This window comes from Pogona vitticeps, chromosome 6 (genome assembly GCF_051106095.1).
Source record: "Pogona vitticeps strain Pit_001003342236 chromosome 6, PviZW2.1, whole genome shotgun sequence".
Taxonomy (NCBI): Eukaryota; Metazoa; Chordata; class Lepidosauria; order Squamata; family Agamidae; genus Pogona; species Pogona vitticeps.
Window position 1 is genome coordinate 76,523,827 of NC_135788.1, and position 22,292 is coordinate 76,546,118.

The following is a 22,292-nucleotide window of genomic DNA, read 5'->3' on the forward strand; positions in this document are numbered from 1 at the left end:
TCTAACATGAAAGTAAATAACAGAGGGAACAATTCCTGGTGTCCTGAATAGCAGATAGACTAAATTGGTTTATATTAAGTAAAATGTTGCAATGTGTTAATACAACCAGCAGGTGGTGTTTGCTGATCCAGCAATTTGTTGTACTCCCATTTTACTCCTTCAGTAATTTAGTCCAAGGATAACCCACTGGCCTAGCAAATGCAACACCGTGTTCGCCAAAATAAAGATGCTTATTGTCATGGTAGCAGCCTGCCAGATTCTGATTTATAGGAATCGTATTTTGCCATCCCAGTAAAAGCTACAGTAATTTTAATTACAATTTTTTGACCATATATCAAGCCCCCATAAATTACTGCACTGGCAAAGCCAGTTGTTTACAGTTGAAGGGAAATGTAAATATTTGAGAGAAATATAAATATACGGAGGCAAGTAACACATACTTCCAACTTCACATGCCACTAAGTCAGACACACTGGATACCAACAACACTGATACTGGCCATTAGACATTAAAAGTGCATCATGCAGAGCAACCACAGCAGCAGCAGATGAGGGCAACATGGATTTTCTTCCATAGAATCAAACTGGCTTGACTGGGTGAGCATTTAAAATAATTTTCTGTGTGTGTCCTTATAATAAGCATAAAGGTTAAAGATAAACTTTTTTACTTTTAAATGATGTATTCTATAGATGTATTCTCTGCTTTTGGATGGTGCCTTTTTTAGGCTATAAGCTCCTGCATTTTTAGAATGTAATTAAAACATTATTTTAGATATTTCCTGTATTTTGAATTGAATTCTGACTTACATATTTGCCTGCAGTTTAAGTTTAATTTTCTTATATTTTAAACTATCTGTGCCTAAAGTTTTTCCATAGCTGGAGACTTTGGATGTTTTCAACAACTTTGAAGAATTTTTGTATGTATGAAACACAGAAATAATGTGGATAAATAAAACTTGTAGATTTAGTCAAGCTATATTGCATTGAATCATTGCAGCAATGAAATGGCTTATACTGTGATACCCAGATGAATTTTGTTATGATTGGAAAAGGTTGTTTGATTTCATTTTGGAATTAATCCTTAATAGGATCAATTCCAGCTGTTATAAAAAGATAAAGGTAAAGGTAAAGGTTCCCCTTGACAATTTTTGTCCAGTCATGTCCGACTCTAGGGGGCGGCGCTCATCCCGCTCTTCAAGCCATAGAGCCAGCGTTTTGTCCGAAGACAATCTTTCCGTGGTCACATGGCCAGTGTGATTTAGACACGAAACGCTGTTTACCTTCCCACCGAGGTGGTCCCTAATTATCTACTCGCATTTGCATGCTTTCGAACCGCTAGGTTGGCGGGAGCTGGGACAAGCGACGGGTGCTCATTCCGTTGCGTGGATTCGATCTTACGACTGCCGGATCTTCTCATCCTGCAGTACAGGCTTCTGCGGTTTAGCCCACAGCGCCACCACTATAAAAAGATGCTTCTGATTTTTTCCTAGAGTTCTATGAAGTTCTTTAGGGCTCTTAGGAGGATGTGCAAGTGTCAGATTCCCTGACCTGACGTGACTTACAAGAAGAAGAACTCTGGCAGATAGCTGTGGGTAATTCTGCAGTGTCTTTACAATGGTCAAATAACTTGGCAATGGTATATTATATAGCAGAGCCAGGACTTGTGGGATTGAAGCCCCAAGATTTTCTGTTTAGCAGGATGTATGACACCATCTTTTACATACACACCTGGTGTTTTCTGAGTTTAGCTTCAATTCTCACAGTAGCTGGGAGAGAAGTGGATTTTTCCAGGAGTAAGCTACCGCTGTTGTGTTGCAAAGTATTTAAGGATGGTTTGGTTTCGAATGGGCAATGAAGAGCCACTAACTTTATAAAAGATTTGCTCCTCATTTGTTAATATGGATTGATCCAGTTGCCTGAACGTTTAGACCACCATGGTAGAAGCTGGCTAAAGCAACTATTATGATCAGCACATGGATTTCCAAATGTATCACTATACCACTGCAGTTCACATCAAAGCAATTTTGAGATCTCAATACTACTTGAGAGCTGTTTACAGGCACTCGATGACAAGCCTTCGATATAATCTACACTATTGTTTCAAATCTGTTGAAACAAACCCTATAGTTATGCTAAATAAAGAAGAACTGAAAATAAGACAAGAATAGTAAAAGGTAAAGGTTCTCCTTGACAATTTTTAGTCCAGTCATGTTCGACTCTAGGGGGCGGTGCTCATCCCTGTTTCCAAGCCAAAGAGCCAGCGTTTGTCCAAGGACAATCTTCCGTGGTCACATGGCCAGTGCGACTTAGACACAGAACGCTGTTACCTTCCCACTGAGGTGGTCCCTATTTATCTACTTGCATTTGCATGCTTTCGAACTGCTAGGTTGGCGGTAGCTGGGACAAGCGACGGGTGCTCACTCCGTCGCGTGGATTCGATCTTACGACTGCTTGGTCTTCTGACCCTGCAGCACAGGCTTCTGTGGTTTAGCCCACAGCGCCACCACGAAACCCATCAGCTATTGTTTGGCTGAAATCCTGTTGTGCAACTGCACATGTGTAAAGTGAAACTGTGGAAACGTTAGAAAAAATTGACGGAAAGTGGAAGTAATATCCATGAAGCTCATCCACAAGAGTGTTGACATGAACCATGTGATTAATGGTGCAATGCTGGCTGCCTGGATGTGAGGGCCAGCACACAACCCCAGGCATAACTTAATGTTACATCAACTTGAACAAGATTTTAGCCATTACAGCACATAGTCGGCAAATTCTTAATCTCTGATCAAGCACAGGACATATACCAGTGCTTACCTTCAATTAAAAAATGTGTTTGCTTCTTAAACTATATCTCACAATTTTCAGATTTTAATATGTCTATGCATAAAGAATTATCTCACACATAATATGGCACATCAAAATAAGAAATACGAAACATATATATTTACTCTGAGTTCTTTAAATCATTAGTTCAAAGGCCTCCTGTGAGGACTATAAACAGAGTCATAGAGTACTATTTATATTTGGAGAATTATGTGCCCATGAAGAACAGCATCTATATTTTAATCATTCATTATATATACAGACCATGGGGCTGTCATTCACCAAAGTTGGTGAATGACAGCCCCATTCTTACTGTTGTATATAGGTGAAAATGCTTTACACAAGAATTATGTACTTGGTTAAATAAAACTGTGTCTGCTATTAGCTGTAGGGTTTTGCGTTGGTTTTGCACCGTTGGGTGTGGAATCGGAGGGAAGATTCAAGTCAGAAAGGAAGTGAGAGTTTTGTGATGAGTTCTCTTTGCAGAGACAATCCAGCTTGGGACTGTGATATGGAGAAAGCAAGAAGGGTCAACATGTTGTCCTTGCACAGGTATAGAGAGCACGACCTTGCAGCTGCAATTAGCCACGGAGAGGAAAATGCATAGATACTTATTGTGCTTGAGTATTTTTCCCTCTGCAGTAAGATCAAGGGATGATTTCATTGGTGAATTTAGGGCTCTTCCAAGCAGACCATGTGTATTCCTACCAAGCATTTTCCTCAACATCCAGGTGATGTTCTTCTTATCTCTAAGCCTATTTGTACCATTTCCCCCCCATGCATCTTGAGATTTTTTTTAACTCCGCAAAAACACTTGGTCAATCTTTTTTTGATCCCTTTGCTCCAGAGCATAGCGCTATGACACTTCTCATTTGCAGTCGATGTCCATGGTAAGAGGATGCAAATAGGAAGGCTGCTGTTTCCCAGCTGGAAGATCTCAATTCTCAATTATCTTTTAATATTGAATGTTCATTGACATTGGCTTGGGCCTGATGAGAACAGGGCAGCATTCCATGCAGGTGGAAGCTCACCAAGAAAAGCCTACTGGCTCTCACATTAGCACTATACCTCTTTCAGACAGCAGCATGGATGCAAATCTCAGTAAACACATTATTTTGGCACCAACTGACAGTAAAGGTTGTGGGAGAGGACAGGACAACTGCCTCATCTGGAAGAATGCTTCATTTGAAACCCCCAAATCTGAGGAAAATAAAGGGAGAGAGAATGTTGCATGTATCTCTAGAATTAACTTGAGTTTCAAACTTACTTTTTCTCCTTTTGTTCCTGCAGTGCCATTCAATCCATTTTGGCCAGGTCGACCAGGTGGACCCTGAAAATGACAGCAGATTTTAGAAGTGCATCATTTCAAATTGCTCATCAGAGGCTAGTTTTAATTTGCACAGGCATCTGTTCTCTGAAGGACTCCCACTAGAAGGATTACATATTCTTGGTATCCACATGCATCTATTCTGGACAGAACCAGCTGTGGCAGCTTCAGACACAGGATATGGTAAACAGCTGCAAAACAGTGGCAGATAGGAGGAGGTGCTGAATCCATCCATCTCCTCTTTTCCCTCTGCAGTTCATTCCCTCGCACAATCTCTGCCCCAAGCTTGGATCATAGTTAGAGAAATACATTGGGAAGCGAAAGGATACTAAGTGGAGGGGCAGAGAGTGCTGACAGAGGAATGGATCTATTATCTACTTGTTGCCAGTCTGTTGTCCACACAATATTTTATGTGGTAATTTGCACATACAATGTCGTAATGTATGGTTTAGACCTCTGATTCATTTGAAACACATGCCTTTGTACATAAAAGTTATCTCCACACTGGTAACTAGAATGATCATGTGCACAATACTATATTTGATAACATATTTAAATAATGTACAGTATGTTCCTGCAATCAAAGCCCTACTCAAACATTCTAGTTGCATTTATGTAGAACAAGTTGATCATACACGATCTGGAATTATCTATATTGGAATTTTATTTGCAACCTTGCATATTGTCTGTAGTTTGTGTGGCTGAGAGGGACTTTTCTGGACTGGGGTGATTGCCTATCCAGCACTAACCAATACAGTGGTGCCTCGCTTAACAATTTTAATTGGTTCCAAAAAAATTGTCACTAAGTGAAACATCGCTAAGCGAAACATGGTTTCCCATTGAAATGCATTGAAAACCAGATAATCTGTTCCAATAGGAACCAATTGCCGTCCTTATGCGAAGCATGGTCCCAACATCACTAAGCAAAAATCGCCCATAGGGACCATCGTTAAACGGAGTGCAAAAATGCTCCGAAAAAGTCATCGCTAAGTGAATTCATCATTAAACGAAGTGCTCGTTAAGTGAGGCACCACTGTAATTCCTTCCAGCCTTTGAATTAAAAAAAGGCCCTGCTTCTCTGTTGACTGTTGTTGTTTCCCTCTCTTTTCTCTGTTGGCATCAGCTGTTTGTTGCTTTTGATCTGTTTGGTTCGTTGTCAGTATGTGTGCAGTAAAAAAAGCAGTATATACAAGTCTGAAATTTCAAACAATTGTAAATAAAAATGTTTTCTATTCTTTCTCTTACAAATGTTTCAGGTAAATTATTGAAACTTTAAGAGCCAGTTAATGAGAAATGGATGAACTCTGGTGAACACATTCTTCTCTGTGGATGTCTGTACTTCTTCATTCAAAACGGAATGAATTGTCCCTCCTCAATTAGCCAACTGTATTCCAATAATAAAATTTTTGCTTGCAATAACTGCATTTTACAGACAATTTTTCCTGTGGGACAAAAAGCAAGTTTTGAAGGTAGCAATATGAACTATCGCTATAAAAGCCAATGATACAAAGCAGTTGCTAAAACAAAAACAAAAACAAAACAAAGGCAAAAGGCACTTTTCTTTTGCAGGTCAAATAGTCCAATCCTTAAAAAGAAAAAGAAAAAAACAACAACACCACATTGTGCTGATACATTGTTTCAGCATTTGTTTCCCTCCTGACATTCTGTGGGCCTTCCTTGGCTCACAAGAGCTTTGACACTGACTAAACCACTAGCAAAACTTTTAATAACAAGAAGTAGACATAGGATTTGGCCCAGAAACCGCAAGCCTGGCAAGGAATGAAATAGGGTGCATTCAGAGATAAGATGATCAATGGTAATCAACGGTAAGATGAGAAGCTATCAAGAAGCTATCAATCAACGGTAAGATGAGGAGAAGCTATCAAGCCTGATCCCAGAAACTGCACACCTGGATCTACCCTTGCATTGGCAAGGTCTCCTGGCATGTTCTTCCTCTTAACAAGTAGAGAAAAAGTAAATTAGGTTTTGCTGTGCTTCTAGACAGAATTTGATCTTGGGTGGCACTGTTAGTCTATGAAATGAAAGACCTCAAGCCTATTAATTCATTCATACTTACACGAGGGCCTGGATCTCCAGCTCTGCCACCCTTCCCATTTTGTCCTGGCATCCCAGGGGCCCCTGCATTTGAATCTGGTGCAGGCAATCCTGGAAGACCTGGTGAACCTGGAGGACCTGGGGGTCCTGGTGCACCCTAAACAAATAAAATATAAGGTTATAAAAGGTTTTGAGAAGCCACCTCCTCTCAGCTTGAAACCCACCTACCCACCCACAACAATATGGACAATAAAAATGGTCTACATCAGGCGATAATGTATGTGAAGATTTTTACAGTATCTGAGTACTTCCAAACAGAGTTAAGTAGAAACGTACTTGGGTGTTTTTGGAAGAATAATCAGTCATTATGAATATAAAATCGATGTAGAATGATTTTCACCAAAGCCCCTTTACATGGTATAAAGCTTAGATCCTTAAAGAAGAATGTGCAGATTCTCAGGACTTTTTACAGGTTAGCAGAGCTGTACAAACTGATCTTGCTCTACCAGAGAGCAATGAATTAGCTCTTTCATTCATCTGTGATACCAGTTAGTCTCATCCACGGAAAAATAGTTGAGGCACCTGGCTGCTCAGTGGATGGACTCTTGAGCAAGCAGTTCAAATCTCAGACAAATTTTGATGTTGAAGCAGATAGTGTCACAGGCAGAAGCTGTATGACACTGCTTCATTTCCTGCAGATGTGTCTCTATTCTCACATGAAGCTGCAGATGTACTTTTGAAATTACTGTCTTCCTTCCTTTCGTTTTATAACCTTTCACAGTAGGACCTTATAGTTCTCAGACTGCTGTTGTTGCAGACACTCATAGCATTTTGTGTGTGTTGCTGGAGAAACTATCAGCAACAGTCCACAGAAAGCTGCTTACCCTGGGAAGTTCTATGTCTCTGTCAAAGTCACCAGATCCAGAGCCAGATCCTTGTATTTCCATTAGCTTCTGAAATAAACATTAATTTTAGAACATTGCTAGTGAATATTGTCATCCAAGAATTCCAGTCGTCTGATCAAAGCTCATTTAATAAGCATCCCATGAAATTCTTCAAATATTTTGCTCAAGCTAGAACTTGGAAAATAGCCTCAGATTTTGTGACTGGTGAAATTGGTCTGCAACCTGAAGATATGGAGCCCCTATCTTATCTTGGAAGACACTTACCTGGCTTTACTGAAATCTTTTTTTCCTTCCTTCAAAATCTACATTTTGCGCAAATTCCTTGGGAAATTTACTTGGAATTTAGTCTCACCATAACAGAGCAGAGATATGGCAGGGGAAGGAATGCTGAATTGTCTACACTATCAAAGTGACAGAGACTAGAACAACAAACGTCAGGAAGAAAAGGGGTTCACATTTCCCTTTTGATGTCAAAATCAAATCACTCCAAAACTCTGGTGTATATGTGAATGGAACAGAGAAAAAGCAAAAATAAATAAATCTGCAGCCATCATATTGACCTCAATCCAAGTCTTCTGCTTGTTGTGTATGCTCTTGGCTGTTCTCCAGACAACTTTATATACTAGCAGACGACTGAAGTCAATGTTTTAGCAAGTTTATTTTGAGGCACACTCTTCTCTTCCTGCACCTACCATATAGCCACCAAGCAATCAAAGACCCATAAGCGAATTGCTCTTTCTTTCATTCTTGCTCTTGTTCTTTCATGTATCGTTTTCTCATCCATGCCAATCAGTTACTAAGGCATTTCCATTCATCTTCACATGCAGGCCTTCCTCAAGCCCATCTTTTTCCCCTCTTTCCCCATCTTCTTGCTTGTCTCTTTCTTTTATATCTATCCCTTTATCTCTGATGCACCTTTCTTCCTTCTTTCTCTCCTCATGTCTTCCCTGACACACGTACTCCTTCAAAGGACAAGCAGGCAAAGAAGCTGAAGAACTGAAACTCACAAATCCCCTTGATGGAGCAGGCAGTCCTGGAGGCCCTGGAAGTCCAGGCGGTCCTGGCAATCCAACACCAGTATCTCCCTAGAACAGAGAGAAATAAGGTGCTGTGAGGACTATAATATATGTTTAGCTACCAAACGAATTAGCTGACTAGATGAATTAGAAGGTAGATGACCTATCTCAGCATTGCCCTCTTGGGCATACTCTATGTAGCACTACAGAGGCTTGAGGGAGGGGATAATTGTATTATACAAGGAATCCCTCTCCCCCATTGTGGGGGAGGAGAGTTCAAGCTCTAATGTCAACTGTCTGGACCAGCTAAAGTGTCTGAGGCACAGCTTGATGATTGTGCTGAGGTAGCAAACATCCTACCAGCCATCTGTTGCCCTGGCCAAGCGGGCACAGGAGTCCTGCTTGGGCATAGCTGCTCTGTACATATGTATGTGTGTAAAGATATATATAATAATAGCTTTTAAATATACACATGTGCATAGAGAGAGTCATAAAAGAAAAGAAAAGTAACTAGAAAGATACAGGCTTACAAATACAGTCATGGCCACAAATATTGGCACCCTTGCAATTCTGTCAGAAAATGCAAGCCTTCTCTCAGAAAATTGTTGTAGTTGCAAATGTTTTGGTACTCAAATGTTCATTTCTTTGATTTGCATTGGAGCAACACAAAAAAACAGAGAAGAAAAGTCAAATCTGAAACCAAAGAAATGAACATGTGAGTACCAAAACATTTGCAACTGCAACAATTTTCTGGGAGAAGGGCTGCATTTTCTGACAGAATTGCAAGGGTGCCAATATTTGTGGCCATGACTGTATATCCACGAAAATTCATCTGTAAATATGAATATAATCATAGAAAAGTGAATTTGGAAGGGGCCTACAAGGCCATCAAGTTCAACCCCCTACTCAATGCAGGAATACAATCAAAGCATATCTGCCAGGTGATTATCTAAGTTTTTCTTGAATGCCTCCAGTGCTGGAGCACTCACCAAATCTTGAGGTAACTAGTTCCACTGTCATACTGCTCTAACAGTTAGGAAGTTTTTCCTGATATTCAACTGAAATCTGGCTTCTTTTGACTTGAGCCCACTGTTGTGTGTTCTGCACTCGGGGATGATCAAGAACAGATCCTGCCCCTCCTCTGTATGACAGACTTTCAAATATTTGAAAAGTGCTATCATATCACCCTCAGTCGTCTTTTCTCGAGGCTAAACATGCCCAATTTTTTCAGCCTTTCCTCATAAGCCTTAGTTTCCAGCCCCCTGATCATCCTTGTCACCTTCCTCTGAACTTGTTCCAATTTGTTAGCATCCTTCTTGAAGTGTGGTGTTCAGAACTGGACACAATACTCAAGGTGAGGCCTAACCAGTGCTGAATAGAGGGGCATTAGCACCTTGCAGGATTTGGAAACTATACTTCTATAAATGCAGCCTAAAATAGCATTTGCCTTTTTTGTAGCCACATCACACTGTTGGCTCATATTTAGCTTGTGATCGATGACAATTCCAAGATCCTTCTCATAGCTTTGCTGAGCCAGCTATCCCCAGTCTTATAACTGTGCAATAGGCTTCTTTTTCTGAGGTGCAGGACTTTGCACTTATACCTGTTGAATTTCATTCTGTTGCTTTTCGCTCTGTGCTCCATCCTATCAAGGTCATTTTGAATTTTGTTTCTGTCTTCTAGGGTATTAGCTATTCCAACCAATTTTGTATCATCTGAAAATTTGACAAGCATTCTCTGCACTCCCTCATCCAAATTATTAATAAAAATATTGACGACCACTGGGCCCATGACTGAGCCTTTGGATACCCCACTAGTTAACTCCTCCCAGTTAGAGAAGGACCCATTAATCATCACCCTCTGAGTACGATTCTATAGCCAACTGTGTATCCACCTGGCACTTGATCTATCCAGCCCACACCTAGTTAGCTTGCTGATCAGGAGATCATGGGGCACTTTGTTAAGAGCTTTGCTGAAGTCAAGATATACTATATCTATAGCATTCACTCTGTCTATCAGAGAGGTGACCTGATCAAAAAAGGAGATCAAATTAGTTTGGCAGGATTTGTTCTTGACAAATCCATGTTGGTTTCTCGTTATGGCTGCATTGTTTTCTAGGTGCTTGCACAATGAGCACTTTATGATCTGTTCCAGAATTTTGCCTGGGATTGATGTCAGGCTGACTGGCCTGTAGTTCCCAGTTTCCTCATTTTTGCCTTTTTTGAAGATTGGGACAAAATTAGTCCTCCTCCAATCTTCTGGCACCTTACCCATTTCCCATGATTTCAAGAAAATAATGGCTAGCAGTTCTGAGAATTCTTCAGCCAGTTCCTTCAGTATTCTTGGATGCAGTTTATCTTGCTCTGGAGATTTGAAGGTGGTAAGGTATTCCTTGACTATTTGTTTCTCAATCTCCAGCTGCAATCCTATCTCCCCCACTTGCACTTCCAATTTGTTTGGAAGTTCATAGTCTGTCTTATGGTAAAAGATGGAACTAAAATAGGAATTGAGCACCTCTGCCTTTTCTTTGTCCTCATTTTTCTATCTCCATTACGGAACTGTGCCACTATGTCTTTTGTTTATCTTTTGCTACTCACATAACTGGAGAATGCTTTTTATTGCTTTTAGTGTCTCTAGCTAACCTCAGCTCATTCTCAGCCCCTCCTAATGCTATCCCTGCATTTCCTTGCTATGTATTGGTCTGTATTCATCCTTAGTGGTCTGGCCTCCTTTCCACTTCCTGTATATGTCCTTTTTGGTTTTTAAGTCCTCCCTAAGTTTTTTTGTGAAGCCACACTGGCCTTTTTTTGCCATCTCCCACCCCTTTTTCTTGTTGGAATTGTTTGTAGTTGTGCCTTTAGAATTTCTTTTTTTAGAAGCTCTCATCCTTCTTGGACTCTTTTTCTTGTTAGGATCTCTTGCCATGGGAACATATCCTTGTTCTGAGATTGTTAAAATTGGCTTTTTAAAAATCCAGCAGAAGTGTGTGGCTACACTCTGCTTTCGTTTCCTTTGAAATCAAGAATTCTAGAATGACATGGTTGCTCTCGCCTAGAGTTCCCTTTACTGCCATTGCAGTACATGAGATAAAAGCAGTTATACAATAAGTTGCTATAGGAACTCCGTGGCAAATTCACACAGAGTAAAAACAGTGAATTCACAGGTGCGTTTAATGTTTGTCACAGCACTGGAACCAACTTGTGCTGTAGCAATCACAGCACATGGTGTTTCGTATCAACTTAAAAATAGTTAAAGCAGTATTCTTCTAAGCTAAGCCACAATGTTCAGGCTTAATAGATTGACAGTGCAAAAGCAGCAATGCCCCTTATCCTATATATTAGAAAGAGCAGAGAAGGTAGAAAGCTCTGAGGAAGATCAGAGAGACTATGCCTTTTAAGTATGATTGGATTCTGATTAAAGATCCATCAGGTAACCTTTTTCCTGACTACTTCACTTGCCTACTTCTCTTTTCCCACCTCCTTCTTTCTGGACATTTTTAAAATTTCTCTTTCTTTCTGTTCAACTCTGCCTCTCCCAACCCCCTTTCTCATCTATATAGTATACAGTATATATAATTTTATCCAGATGGAAATTTTTCTAATCTATCTTTCCAAGATGACTTGCTCAACAAAATGCTCCAATGCAAGATCATATGCTCTATTTAGTAAATGACATAAATTAGTACTTCAAGCTTTACTTAAAAAAATAACAGTGAAAAACTAAAAAAAACACAAAAACAAAAACACAGAAACACACTGTACTGCCTCAAGGAATGAAATGTATCTATATCCTATCAAAGATATACTAATGTTTCCCCCTGTCTTTAGGCAACAGTGGAAGACCAATACAGAAATGACTAGACACATTTTCTTGTTGAAGGAAGTTCCACAATCTGATGGGCTTTCTCACATTCCCACAAACCATATTCGTGATGATGGTAAGAAATGCAGTATCTTCCATTTCCCTTAGTGCAGATCTGGGCAAAATGTGGCCTGAGGGCCACATACGGCCCGTGAGCCACTCCTGTCCGGCCCACGGACAGTTTTAAACATCAAAACGATGTATAGCTTTTTGTCTAAAGTTGTTCTGTTTCTTATCTTTAACATACTGCAAAAACCTCTTTAGTATTTGTGAAGATTAACAAGTTTAAAATAAAAACAATCATAACCTCACTGTTTCATTTTATTTTTAAGTAAAGTTGGTTCGGCCCCCGAACACAGTTCAGATTTTTCATGTGGTCCCCTTATAGAAATCAATTGCCCACCCCTGCCTTAGTGGATGGACAAGACTGTGTGGAAGATCATTCTTTAGGTATCCCGATCCAGCACACCAGATAAGATTTTAAAAGTAATAATCAGCACTTGAATTCTGCCCAGAAATGACAGCAATCAGCATAGACAGTATATCTTTAATTAGCACAATTTTCTTTCAAGCAAAATGTGGAATAAAAATTCAGCATGATGAAATGTTTGTTAGGGGCAAGAAAAGCAGATGGGAAAAACTGCCACTTCTTTTTCTTTTCTAAATAAGTTCCTTATCTTGGCAACACGCATATTTCATTAAATCCAGTTCCTCTGGAAAATAGCTGTACCCTACTGAGTTCTGTCATTTTTGAAAAGAATTTACCAAATTGTACAAATTTTCCTCCTATATGTGACAGAAAGAATTTGTCTAATTTTTTTTTTAAATGAATATGAGAGAAAGTGAAATGGACAGATTAGCACATCCTGGTAATAGGTCATATATAGAGATAGTAACCCTATGGGAGATAAAATCCCCAGTCACTGTTTTATACTTCAGCATAGTGATCATAGTGACGTGGTGGCACTGCAGGATGTGGAGGCGCTTTGGGTTAAACTGCAAAAGCCTCTGTGCTGCGAGGTCGGAAGACCAGCAGTCGTAAGATCAAATCCATGCAACGGAGTGAGTTCCCGTCGCTTGTCCCAGCTCCTGCCAACCTAGTAGTTCGAAAGCATGTAAAAATGCAAGTAGATAAATGGGTACCACCTTGGTGGGAAGGTAACAGCGTTCCGTGCCTAGTCGTGCTGGCCACATGACTACAGAAACTGTCTTCAGACAAATGCTGGCTCTATGGCTTGGAAACGGGGATAAGCACTGCCCCCTAGAGTCGGACACGACTGGACTAAATGTCAAGGGGAACCTTTACCTTTACTTATAGTGATCTGTAGTGCAGGAAGGAAGGGCCTGACATTCCTCTTCACATGTTATGCTTCCCTTTACTCTCAGATTCCTCCCACCAAGGGCTTGATCATAAGTCCATTTTGAGTATTTGGTAACCATGGTAAAAGTCTCAGTTATGTGAAATTCCAAGGCCCTTTAGCACGTTGCCAGTGGTACACACTTACTTCTGCCTTTACTATGTCACTAAATTTTTAAGTGTGTCCACATAATCTCAAATAAGGCTTCCAAGCATGTGTGCCCTCAGCATTTTTATATATATTTGGCATTGTCACTCTTTATACAGAACACAGAAATGCTTTATATATAAAAATCCTGTCAAGTTTTAAACCACTTTTGACACAAAGGTGTTTCTTTTCTTTTGTATCAAAATGGTACTCACCTTTTCTCCTTTAGGGCCAGGTTCTCCTTTTAATCCTGGGGAACCCGGCAATCCTGGTTTACCCTGAAACAGAAGGTATGACAATACTTCCATTATTAATGTTTAGCTCAAATCTCTTTCCCTGTAATTTTCACTGATAGATTCTAGAACAATAGAAAGTAAGTGTGTTCCATCTATTGCATAACTGTTTTTCAGATATTTGACTACAGCTCTTCTGTCTCTCCTTAAGACACATGCAGTGAAAAACTGTCAGGTGGCTATAATACAACTTCTATAAAATACAATAATATTCCAAAACCAAGGTAGAAGCAGTTCAGCCTTCAAGCCCTTCAGTCCTCAAAGTGTGTTGGCAATGCCTGCTGACATTTCAGAAGCCAAATGGTGATAATAGTCAGAGGTATGCTTTATAGTTTAGAATTCTAGAAAATCCTTTGTCAGGATCAAGGGGCGAAACAGGAGGCAGGACTGGAGAACCAGCCAATAATTCGAACCAAAGAGAAGGCAAATCAGGAAGCAGAGTCAGAGAAATACCAGGGGTCAAGTCTGAAGGAAATACCAAAGATATTTCTCACATAGACCTGGTTGCTCAAAGCATCATGGAGACGGGGATCACTTGTACTCTCCTTCCTGCCAATCTCCAGCCTGGACAAGCATAGACACATACAGTTATTTTGGGGGCATGCATGAGTTAGTGTGGGGATGTGGAACTGCATTCTATATGTCTAGTGCACAGCTACATGCGTGCTTTGTTTTTTAGAGTCATATTCCATGAAATTTAGAAACCTAAACAGAGTGGCAGAAAATCCTGTAAATCTGATGCTACAGACAATATGACAACACATAATTATTATTAAAGCAGAAGAATACTGATGCATCATGTACTATAACATAAACCCGTGTGATGCAAACATTATTTTTAAAAGAGAGAGAACAAGAGAGGAAAAATCAGTAAAGAATCAAGTTGAAAAATGTATAGGTGAAAACAAAATAAAAAGAGAATAAAAAAAATTAAAATGTGGTGGCACTTTAAATCTTAACTTTTATATTTCTTAATGTGAGCTTTCATGGACAAGTCCACGTCATCAGACGTAAGAGTCAAAGTTGAAAAATATTATCACAACCCTTCTAATTTTACAGTATTGACTTCCCATGACTTATCTAGAAAGGGGTCCTTATGTCTTAGAATTATTCCTTTCACCTTGGAAACAGAACTAAGTGGCCATGGGGCAAGGTCAGTGATGCTGGTCCAGAAGGATCCCTTCTGCCACTCCAGAGGGTGTGATTTTCCACCCATAGAAACTGTGTGGGTAACGGCAGTTGTACTTTGTTGGTCTTTCTACTTTCTACTTGCCTGAAAACAAGTAGCACATGGAGATGGGACAAGAGAATCATGAAGGCTCAGGACTATATCAGGACTGCTGGAGGAAGAAGTGGGAAAAGCGTTGGAATGGGTATTTATGTGTTCCCATATATACAGCTTCTGGTCACCAGGTTGACATTACATGCTGAAGAGATTGCACAGCCTTGACAACATCCTTGGAACCAATCAAACCCAAGATTCCACTTACAGTGAAGTCTTGCATCTTCTAATATTACTGAATGACCCCCATTCTCTCCTATGGGAGAAAATAAGGTACTGTGCATGGGGTGTTGTTCGCATATGAAAAATAACCTCTATCCCTCACAATTCACTCTGCAAGACAGACAAATGGTAACTACTTTAGATAATGTTTCACATGTCATCACATATTACACTGCATCTAACAGTGATACTTACAGGTAACCCATCTTTACCAGGAATGCCCTGAAACAAAAGAAGAATAGGAAGTTATTCATATGAAGAGTACAATAAAATCAGTCTATACTGGTCAGCATGCTATGACCTATGCAGATTACTTTTAGAAAATCTCACAGTAGCCATTGTTTATTGCTTCATGTTTTTTTCAGTTGTTGTTGTTAAGTCATGTCCAACTCTTCGTGACCCCATAGACCAGAGCACACCAGACCCTCTTCCACTGCCTCCCAGAGTTGGGTCAATTTCATGTTGGTCGCTTCGATGACACCGTCCAACCATCTCGTCCTCTGTCGCCCCCTTCTCCTCTTGCCTTCACACTTTCCCAACATCAGGGTCTTTTCCAGGGAGTTATTAAAACATTTTCATCTCATGATGGGATTTCCACAAATACCATACTGCCTTATCAAGTAGATTTGCAGACTAATCTTATACAGTATTTGCCTTCCAGTGATCAATTACAAAACAATCACAGATAAATGCAGCATACAAGCATGTGCTATGATAAGTAGACATAATTTGCCATTTGAGGGAGAGCTGCTTGTATAAATACATGCTAAACATATTTTATACATGTAAAAAGACATATTACGTCTTCTAAAAATTATACTACCTCTTCTAAAAATGCTTACCATAATGGCTGAAATCCATTAGTAAGTCACATGTAGAGCCAGGCCCATTGAATTAATAAGGAGTTGGTGAATCAGCCTTCTCCTCTTGCCTTCACACTTTCCCAACATCAGGGTCTTTTCCAGGGAGTCTTCTCAGGACTCTTAGAGCTAAGCTAGAAATATACATTTTGACTGATAAAACTATTTAGAGTCACCTCTTTTTCTACCTGGATTAGAATCAAACTAGACCAGTAGCTCCCGATCTTTTTTCCATTTGTGTACCCCTTGACAGTCCATTTCCATAAATTTTACCCTTCCTGTTGGGGGATGGGGTTAGGGAGGGACTCTTTGCCCTCTTGCCTACAGGCCACTTCCTCATCACCTCTGGAAGCATCCAGAAGCACACCAATGAAGAGATTAAAATCCATAAGGAGCAGGCAGCACAAGCCCCTGAGTTAGTGGTGGAACAAGAACAGATGCTGCCTTGGAGCAAATGCTGTGGCCGCTGCCAAGTCCCTGGACTTTGGGCAGTGAGGCCGGCTCTTTGCCCTCGACCCGGGATAGCACGAGACTGTTTCAGTTTCTCGAGACTGGCAAGTGGGAGGGGGGAAAGCCAGGGTACTTTTGGTCACATGGCGGGTAGTGTGGAAAATACAGGTATTTTCGGTGTGTCCCACTGTAATTTCAGGTAAGCCAACAGTGCATCTGACCTCCTGGCACTGTGGATTGTGCAATTACACTGCCTGTGGGCCACATCCAAACCAACATCAATTAAAGATGGCTTGAAGTCTGGGGGTGTTTATTAGTGGATGGCCGGGTTCCTGCTGTCTTTAGACCACTGGGGCCAGGGATTCAGCCATTTGTTGATCAAGGGGTATTTGGACACCCCTGCCATTTACCTGTTTCTGCACTACAGCAGGCCCCCTCTTTTGCCAAAGGATGGCAAATTCGAATTTGGAATTATATCAATAAAGTGTGGCCTGTATTTAACCCATATCACTGTCTCGCGTCTTTATTATGGGGTTGGGAGGGCAAAGCTGATTGGCTGGGCTCTCCGGTTGTGGGTGAGGAGAAAAGGGAAGACACCAAGGGGCTTCTCATGTTCAAGATATAATTAAGGGACTTACACTGTTGACATATGTGCTTTTTTTCTGCCATTATTCAATTTTGTGTGTGTGTGCTCCAAAATGTCATGGTTTGTATTCCTGGGGGTTCATGTAACCCAGTGGGAACCATTGAACTAGATGATGGCTGAATTCCATTAGTAAGTCACAACTAAAGTAGGCCCATTGAGTCAGTATAACTTACAAAGGAGCTGATTCACCAAATCCTTACTAATTCAATGGGCCTGGCTCTACTTGTGAATTACTAATGGATTTCAGCCATTATGGTAAGCATTTTTAGAAGATGTAGTATAATTTTTAGAAGACGTAATATGTCTTTTTACATGTATAAAACATGTTTAGCATGTATTTATACAAGCAGCTCTCCATCAAATTATGTCTACTTATCATAGCACATGCTTGTATGCTGCATTTATCTGTGATTGTTTTGTAATTGATCACTGGAAAGCAAATATAAGATTAGTTTGCAAATCTACTTGATAAGGCAGTATGGTATTTGTGGAAATCCCATCATGAGATAAAAATGTTTTAATAACTCCCTGGAAAAGACCCTGATGTTGGGAAAGAGTGAAGGCAAGAGGAGAAGGGGGCGACAGAGGACAAGATGATTGGACAGTGCCATAGAAGATACCAACATGAATTTGACCCAGCTCCGGGAGGCAGTGGAAGACAGGAGTCTCTGGCGTGCTCTGGTCCATGGCGTCATGAAGAGTTGGACATGACTTGACGACTAAACAAATGATCGATAACCTCTGTTTGGTGTTCAGTTCTTCTGATGTCTTCCTTTAACTCATAAACTTTTAACTCTGACCTGAACCTCAGCATCTCTCTTTCCTTGAGAGAAATCTTCAGGAAGCTTATGGCTAGGCTGACAGCTGAAGCAGAGGAAAGTGGTGAGCAGTAAATTCCCAGGAGTACCTCTGTTGACCCAGCTTATTTTTTATATGAGCTTTTTTTTAAAAAGGTAGGTGGATACAACTTCAGATCTGGAGAAACAAACTGAATTAGTTTAGATATTATGCAATATATAAGATGATACAATATATAAGAATATATATATATCTGCCTTGTTACTTGCTCACTTTTTTGGCTACTAACAGTCTTCTTCCATTATGTTTGTTGCTGTTACTGCTAGTTAGTTACCATGCCATTCAATATTTATTTCTCCTTCCCAATCCCATTTCCTTCCTTCCTTCTTTCCTTTTTTCCTTCCTTCCTTCCTTCCTTGCTTCCTTCCTTGCTTCCTTCCAATTCATTGAATATTTCCTCATTCAGAGCAGTCTTCCCGTCACTGTCAGTTGAATAAGCTGGCTGCTAACACACAGCCAGAACAGCCTTTCTCAGCCTGCTCCCCATCCACCTCTAATGCTTTGGACTGCCACTCCTGTCAGCCCAACTTAGCATGGCCTATGATGGGGAGCTGGGATATGGGAAACAGGATCGCACACAGATGTCATGAACAAACACTATTTATTAAATCTTCCTGGAACACAGAATAAAATCTGATATGAAAAAAAAATCTGTGTGACCTAAAGAGAAAAAGAAAAATGACAATAAATTATTATTATTATTATTATTATTATTATTATTATTATTATTATTATTATTATTATTATTATTATTATTATTATTATTATTATTATTATTATTATTATTATTATTATTATTATTAAAAACTCTAGTACGGTGGCACTTTTGTTATACGGCAGATCTATTTCAGTGTGAGCTGTCACAGTTTGGAAGGCACTTTTTCAGCCACAACAGACTGTGCCTTGCAATCCACAAAATAAATCAGCTAGCCTTAAATGTGCCACAATGCTTTTGTTTTTGTTTTTCTCTTTGTTTTCTTTTCTGAAACAAACCAGCACCACTACTTCTCTGAAAATGATATGACCCTGTTATAGTCACATAGGCCCAGGGTCGAGCTAGCCCTGAGGAGGAGACTAGACCCCTGATGCTCTGCCCTGTTTCTGACCAAAACTGAAAACATTCTCTTATTATGGAAAGTTAACATGGTGCAGCTAACACAGGGACCTTTTGAGGCTGCCTCTTAGAGAAGCAGAAGCACAACAGACCAAATCACATATGTTAAAGTACAACACATCTGCCAATTTCCAGCTTGGAAAACTGTGCTGCTCTCAAATGTTGATTTGACCAATAAGGTCTCCATGGCTTTTTTTAAATGATTTCATCTTGCTAGTGACATCTAAAGCCCTATTTGGATGTTGCTTCATTTGAGCAAGCTGGAGAGGGAGCCATCTTGTGTGTATCTCCCTCTGCCCCCTACTGCATGTAGAGCACTTTGCCCCAAAAGGGAGGTATTATATTTATGCATATTCTGCCATGCTATTCCTTTACAAGGGGAGGGATGGACAGCCAGATGAGGATCTCTGAGCTAGAAATATGCACATGGTGTGGACAGGTAAACTTGTTTTCTGTAACATTTGCTTTCCATTGTCACCACCATTTAACTATGTGGTGTATACAGCAATTGCATCAATACATACTGCCATAGCAAATGCTAACTCACTTCAGTCACAAATCACATAAAATCAACTCAATGCTTTGACATTTCCATGTTTTACAGCATTTTAAACTTCATGTATTTGTTAATGCTACTTTGATATCATAGATCTGGGACATATTCAGGACCTGCCCAAGGCATTTTGCTGCCTGAGGCAGAACAGAAACTGCCCTCTGCCACAAAAAACAAACAAACAAACAAACAACAACAAAAGGCCAGCTGAAGTGCACACTGCAAAGGTTGACCAGACTAGTTTAACAACAAAGGCAAAAACATCCAATGGACACTTCTCTGCACAAGTATGATTTCATTACAAGTGTTGCTGTGTTCATTTTTTCTTGTAAAAACAAAGAGGCTTATGGCTCCTTAAATGCTCTAAAGTTTTATTTGGCATACCTTTTTGTGGCATGTAGCCTACTAAATAACCAACATTTAGCTGCCTTTTATTAGTACTCTAAATCACCAGCTGTATGTTGATAGCTCAGTGGTCTTAAGTTTTTGGCTCTGGAGCCAGAGGATGGTACCCCTTTCCAAACAGCTTTGTATGGCTCATCAGAAGTGACATATTTCCAGGCCTCATATTCCATTTTTTTAAAAAAATTCCTTCTTCATTCACTGTTTAAGATTATTTGGAAATAATTAACAATTGCCAGGTCTACTACCACAATTCACTACCTAAAAACGACGGCTGAAATATTGTTGCTTTATTACACGTGCGGAAATCAAACGATATGACATTCACTTGCTTCTAGTAGGCAGATAATAAGGTCTCGCTGAGATTCTCAAGTGTGCACCAAGCCAATAACTGCAGGTGACCTAAGAATCACAGCAGTGACTTGTTAAGTGCCAGTTAGACTCAATAGAATGTTACACTGCTTGTCTTCCACATACATGTGTAAAAGAGCAATGGGGTATCGGCCAGTATGTCATATTACATGGCAAATGCAGAAATACAACAGATTTTCCTGTGAGTAGACAGAAAGAAAGGATGTTTCCCTCACCAAGAAATCATTTACAGATGTCTCCTATCTTTTGCATTTCAGGCTTACCACTACATCCATTTCTCGTCCAATGGAAACACAGCACTGTGACAACTCAGATGTCTCTCCTTTGGCTCCAGGACCAGAAACATAAGCATTTCTTTGTATATTTGTTTGTTTGCATCGCAGTGAACACTTCCCGTTCACTTCCTATGACCCTCTATTAATGACACAACATTAAATCCTTTGTTCATAGGGTAGCTGTAATTAGAAATGACCTGATGGCACATAACAATTCAGCATAATGAACTTTGGGGACATTGGTGTGGGTGTAGTCCTCTCAAACTCTGTCTAATCACTGTCAACCCTCCATTGGGACTGGATGTAACGATTCTATATTCACAACAATACATCTCCACTCAGAATAAATACCACTAAATTCAAGGGGACTTGCTCCAAATACAGGACCGAATCCTAAATCTCTACTTCAGAGCCACTGACTGTATATGTCTAAAGAGAGAGGAAAAATCGTTCCTGTTTCTGATGGCAACCGATATGCAGCACTAGCCCGAATCTACACCTCACTTTTATGGTGTGACTTATCACTGTTCTTGTGGTTTTGTTCGTATTCACACACTCTCCCCTGTCTGTTTCCACTGCTCAGAGTAGAGCGAATGAGGGTCAGAACAGACAATAGACAACTGAGCAAAGGAATATTGAAAGCTCTTGTGTTTGTAAAGTCAACATGAAAGCAGAGCCTGTTGTTTCTTCCTGGTGACCAACTTCTAAACCCTTACTCCTTAACATCTGCCATCCATCCTTCATGGAATGCAACATTAAGTGGCACACAATGGCCTGTGAGAATGGCCAGAGAGAAGCCAAGCTCCCAGACTACCAGTTCTGAGTTGTTCTGAGATTTAGGCATTACGGGTGGGCCCAGATGTGTTGCATACCACTTTTAACAGCAGCATAGGAGATTTTCAATTTAGGGATTCTGTTTCCTAAGCATTTTGGTCTTGGTGTGGTGGCAAAGGCAAAGAGGGGTAAAATGTTCACTCCCAGTGATGCGCCACCCGGGGGGGTGCTTTGTGCACAAGATGACTCAGAGCATGTTCTCCTACCGCTCTCCCCCAATAACTTCATGAGGGGCGATAAAAGCATTTGGTTTGTGGAATGGTGACTAACAGGAATGAGGCCCAGAGGAAAATGGGAGATGGACAAAAGATCAGCTGAACGAGTGCAGGAAGCAGAATTCTGTCAAATTGGTTTAAACCTCACCTCAATAAAGGCAGCAGATTGAAAAATAAAACTGGCAGCTTGAAAGATATTACTTTGACTTAGTCTCCACATGTATTATTTCACTGTTGCTATACCTCAGCTCACACGGTGTTGTGTCTGCAAAAGCATACTGTTGTGCTAATTTATTGTCTGCTGTCATAGTAACATCTCCTGACGATGGTTTTCTGAAATTACTCTTTGACATTTGGTGTTGATTGGGCCTTTCTTTTTTTTTTTGAATAGTCATGAAAATGGCAAGAAGTGCTACTTAATCCCT

At 40.2% G+C, this 22,292-nt stretch overlaps 1 protein-coding gene across 5 annotated transcripts in view; it reads right to left on the reverse strand.

Moving 5' to 3' along the window:
* COL15A1 (collagen type XV alpha 1 chain) overlaps positions 1 to 22,292 on the reverse strand; it is a 202,593-nt gene that overhangs the window by 74,201 nt on the left and 106,100 nt on the right. For 4 of the 5 annotated variants that reach the window (XM_078377611.1, XM_020806775.3, XM_078377610.1 and 1 more), the window contains 6 exons: positions 15,484 to 15,510; positions 13,707 to 13,769; positions 8,117 to 8,194; positions 7,089 to 7,157; positions 6,227 to 6,361; positions 4,090 to 4,152 (listed from right to left, as the gene is read on the reverse strand). In XM_078377611.1, the coding sequence (XP_078233737.1) occupies positions 4,090 to 4,152; positions 6,227 to 6,361; positions 7,089 to 7,157; positions 8,117 to 8,194; positions 13,707 to 13,769; positions 15,484 to 15,510 (435 nt within the window). The remainder of the gene's footprint in view (positions 1 to 4,089; positions 4,153 to 6,226; positions 6,362 to 7,088; positions 7,158 to 8,116; positions 8,195 to 13,706; positions 13,770 to 15,483; positions 15,511 to 22,292) is intronic. The other variant, XM_073003912.2, reaches the window with a different exon arrangement.